This window comes from Benincasa hispida, chromosome 8 (assembly GCF_027475165.1).
Source record: "Benincasa hispida cultivar pf3 chromosome 8, pf3_genome.v1.1, whole genome shotgun sequence".
Classification (NCBI taxonomy): domain Eukaryota; kingdom Viridiplantae; phylum Streptophyta; class Magnoliopsida; order Cucurbitales; family Cucurbitaceae; genus Benincasa; species Benincasa hispida.
Window position 1 is genome coordinate 45,301,773 of NC_143485.1, and position 4,718 is coordinate 45,306,490.

The 4,718-nt window shown below is 30.5% G+C and overlaps 1 protein-coding gene across 1 annotated transcript; it reads left to right on the forward strand.

Moving 5' to 3' along the window:
• The first annotated feature begins 1,123 nt into the window (after positions 1–1,123).
• Positions 1,124–4,366, forward strand: LOC120083832 (Peroxidase superfamily protein). Its single transcript, XM_039039720.2, has 3 exons — positions 1,124–1,489; positions 2,250–2,592; positions 3,754–4,366. Exons 1-3 carry the CDS (start codon positions 1,211–1,213, stop codon positions 4,158–4,160), a joined length of 1,029 nt encoding a protein of 342 aa, XP_038895648.1. The 5' UTR covers positions 1,124–1,210; the 3' UTR covers positions 4,161–4,366.
• The last annotated feature ends 352 nt before the right edge of the window (positions 4,367–4,718 follow it).

Consider the following 4,718-nt stretch of genomic DNA (forward strand, 5'->3'; position numbering starts at 1 on the left):
ATAACGTTGTTTACTGTTTAAGACTGACTATTTCAAAGCAATGACCTAGGTAACTTGACCTTAATCCTGAGCTAACTATGAACTTTTGTTTATTCGGGATTATCCTTAGATTTGCATAGGTAAAGGTTGACTTAACAGCGTCGGCTCAATAAACCTCAATTTCATGGGTAAGAACGGGACCAAATGAAATTATCAAGTTTGGAGGCTTAATTAGTTTGTGGAAATAATCTGTGTTTGGAATTTATATTTGTTTAACATGTAGTTTTGAAGTCTATATGTTCGACTGTTTTCTACTACATTTTTTGTTGGACAATTATAGTTATGTTTCAATTAAAACTTAAAATAATAACAAAGTTGATTTCAAGTTTCCTACATTTTTTTCGATCTCTTGGTTTTTATTCAAATATGATATGGTTTTTTATATGAAATTTGAACAATTATTTTTTTTTTCTTGATTTGACATCTAATATCCAATAAAGTTTTAAATATATCAAAATTTTAGTTTAAGGTAAATGTTAGATTTTACCAAAATTTGCTATAGATTTGAAATGAAACCTTAGTATAAACTTCAATGGCATTTGATTTAGGATAAAATTTTGATTATACTCAAGTTGAATTTGATTCAAAATTTATTCAACTATCTTTTGAATTGAAGTTTGACCAATTTGTTAGTTTATGATTAGACACTTTTGTTTTGTCTTTTATAGAAATATTGATTTGACTTTTCTATTTTTTAAGATTAAACTAGAATCAATGAAAACGATATATATATATTTATATAAGAATCATATTTCTGACTTAAAAGTTGATAATACAAGTACCATTCAAATTGAGCTATGCTAATCTTATACATATACATGTCAAAAATTTTAAAATGTTTAAAATATGAAAAAGAAACAAAATAATTTTTTTTAAAAAAAGAAAGAATATACATATATAAAAAATGATTAAAATTGTCAACGATGAAGAAAAAAGATACCTAAAAGGACATGCTAGCAAGTCCTCCACTCATTCCATTTGTAAATATAGCCGAGAGAGAAATGAAAGTGCGCATCACGTAGTTCCATACAATGCATCTCTCTATTTCTCTAACTAAATAAGTATATATATATGATTTGTACATCTTGAAAATACCCAAGAGGGACAGTGTTGTTTAAAAATAATTATCGTATTAGAGACTAGAGAAAAAAAAAAAAAAAGAAGAAAAAAAATGAAATGGGGTGTTCTTCTTGTCCTCATTCTGGCCTCCGCCGCCGTGTCGTCGGCCGACAAAGATTTTGAGGACGATGGAGAGGAATACTCGAGCCTTGAGATTCCGCAGTTGCAGGAGTTTTCAGCTTTTGGGGACTTTCTTTCTTATGGGTTCTACCATAAAACTTGTCCCGGCGTCGACGGCATCATTCACCGTATACTCAAGCAGTGGTACGATAAAGATAACACCATTGCCGCCAGTCTCTTGAGATTGCACTTCCATGACTGCGTCGTCAGGGTAACTCTCTCTCTCCCTATCCCAATTTTGTTTGGCTTAGAAATTTCATTTCCTCACTCAAAACTTTTTAAACTTTGGAATCTCCATTTTCAACCTTATATTGATTTTGACGGAAATATAGAGATTTTAATAAAATTATAAAAATCGGTGTATATGATATTTACATTAGTGATCTTAATAAAATAAATATTTTAGGATTTTTAAGTAAGTTGATATGTTTATTAATTATATGATATCTACTAGATATTTTGTTATTTATTTTGTTATTTTAACAATACAATGTAATATCAATTCATCCTTCAAAATAAAAATAAAAATAAAAAAATTCAACGCAAAAATAAAAGAAAATATTTTATTTATTGCATCAAAAAACACACACCATATATATTAATTTTCTCTAACTTATTCGTTAGTTTAGGATATATATAATAGCTTGTTTGATTTGAAATGGTTGTTTTTTAAAAGAATTATTCGATGTACAAACAAAATTCCACATTATTTAGGAAAGAAAATGATCATGGATATATAACTAAGAACAATTATATCTATTGATATGAGACATTTTGAGTAGTTCTAAAAGCAAGGAAAGTTCAATCTCTTACTCTCAATCTCTTACTCCTTACACTCATCTCTTTCACAGTTCAATTTAGAGTAATACTTTGTCAAACTATTATTTTTCTTTAATTTAACCATAATTTGTCACGTGACATGAGCAATATCTGGAGTACCACTCACATAGACTCCGGTTGCGTAACTGTAGGGCTGCGATGGTTCTATTCTTCTAGATTACGAGGGAAGCGAGAGGAGGGCTCCGGCGAGCAAGACACTTAGAGGTTTCGAAGTGATCGACGATATCAAAGCCAAGTTAGAGAAAAAGTGCCCTAAAACAGTTTCTTGCGCAGATATTTTAACCGCCGCTGCGAGAGAAGCCACCGTCCTCATCGGCGGCCCATATTGGATGGTACCTTATGGAAGAAGAGACGGTGTGGAGTCCATTGCCAAAGAAACTGAATTAGTGCCCATGGGTATTGAAGACATCACTTCTCTCATTGAACTATACCAATCTCTTGGCTTGAATGTCCTAGATTTGGTCGTTCTTTCAGGTACATTACTATCTAACACTTACAATTCGATTAAGGTTGTGTTGAGAATGCCTTTCAAGTGATTAATTTAGAAACAGCATTAAACATATCTCTTGTGTGTTAATTAGTGTCTAACATAATATTAAAACCTCTCGATTATATCTTAATTTTGTCTATAATCTTCCATTAAATTAAAATAAAATGACGTGTTATTTTTGGATTTCAGTTTTACCCTGATATTTAAAAGTTTCAAATTTAAAAATCCTAACCAATTTAGGTCCATTTGGATTGATTAGATACAAATTTATTTTTAAAAAAGTCATTTTTATCTAAACTTTTTTTTATGAAATTGTTTAAAATAAACTTTGATAGGATTTCATAAGTTATTTTGAAACACAATTTTAGACCTTATTTGATTATCATAAAATTGTTTTAATTTTTTGAGAATATAGGTAGAAGAAAGTATATAATATTTTATATACTTCATTTTCAAAAACTAAATATAAAATAGAAATTAGTTATCATTTAGTTATTTGTTATTAAATGGGGCTTAAGTAAAAATTTCATAATCAAAACAATTAGATTTCACAGATGTAAATTACTATTTTTTTTATAAATCATAATAGAAACCTTATATAATTAATATTCTTTTCGTCAATCCAAGCATAGAGACACTTATTATGATTATAAAGGTCAACAGTTTAATTTCAGACCTCTACAATTGTTAGAACTAAAAAAAAAAATCCCTTATAAATTTATTTCAAATAAGCTAATAATTAAAATTATTATTTGGATTTTAAATGGTTAAATCATCCATCAATCCAAGAATTTACATTGATGGATTAATTTAATCAAATTAATATCCTAACACACTTCCTCTCACATGTAAGTTTGAAACTTTGTAAAAAAATACAACAAATAAAAGTCATTATTAATTGAGAGAAGCAAATAAATATTAGAGGAGTTTGAACTATATGCCCTTCTACTTTTGGATGCCATACTAAACCACCAATCAACATCTTCAATCATATCTTTTTCCATTTAGTACTCGATATTCACTTGTTGGTCATTGTACAAATCTTAAAGTCTTTGTTAGGTAAAAATAAATTTAAATTTAGGTCACCCATCAACTTAAGATTTTGAGTTTAGATCATAAGGCAATTAATTGGAGATTGTGTACAGGGGCACACACGATTGGAAGGGCAACATGTGGAGTGATACAAAACAGGCTTTACAATTACAGTGCAACGGGAAAACCAGACCCATCGTTGAGCCCAAAATACTTAAACTTCTTGAGAAGAAAATGCCGATGGGCGTCGGACTACGTGGACCTTGACGCTACAACGCCCAACAAATTCGACAACGCCTACTACTCTAATCTCCCAAAAAAGATGGGTCTTTTGTCCTCTGATTCAGCTCTCTACACCGATCCAAGAACTTCCCCCATTGTTAAAGCTTTGGCCTATCAGCCCTCCATTTTCCGCCATCAATTTGCTGTCTCCATGGCTAAACTTGGGAACGTTCAAGTTCTTACTGACCTCTTTGAAGGTGAGATTCGAACCAAATGCAGTTGTAGGAATTCTCCTTGATATGTTGTCCATTGCTTGCTCTGTTCGATCTCTCTGTTTTTTCCTCCAACATTTTTGCTTTTGGTTGGTAATTTGTTCCATTAATATTATGTGTTCTTCTGTAATTTCATGTTAAGGATTGGTGTATTATTTGCAGTGTTGATCTGGGTTTTGGAATCAGATAATTTTCAATGATGGGATTAATGATATTTATTGTGAAATTGTAAGAGTTTTTAGTCTTCTTTTGTTGTGTGTGGTTTGTTTCATATGTGAGAATTAATAATTCGAATCCAAAAGTCCTATCCAACATAGTTTAACTAGTACAGACCTATTAAAATTCTAACTGAAATCGCGGAAGGGAATCTTCAATCTAGAGAGTACGAATTTCATTCATTACCTCCTTAAGAGGAACATTTTCCAATCCCCCTGATTAGCAGCAATATATATAAATATAGCTAGCCATTTCACAATTACCAACTCATAAAATATAGAATTGGTAAGTGTAAAAGAATTTTCATATATAGTAAAATTTAGATCTAGGGAATGGGGATGTTTGGCTCACCAACATGAGTCGAGTTC

Bases quoted from the DNA above. Each gene is read 5' to 3' on its own strand.
- LOC120083832 (XM_039039720.2), top strand. From the start codon at position 1,211: ATGAAATGGGGTGTTCTTCTTGTCCTCATTCTGGCCTCCGCCGCCGTG. The intron at 1,490-2,249 runs GTAACTCTCTCT...GCGTAACTGTAG, and splicing joins TCCATGACTGCGTCGTCAGG to GGCTGCGATGGTTCTATTCT. The intron at 2,593-3,753 runs GTACATTACTAT...GATTGTGTACAG, and splicing joins AGATTTGGTCGTTCTTTCAG to GGGCACACACGATTGGAAGG.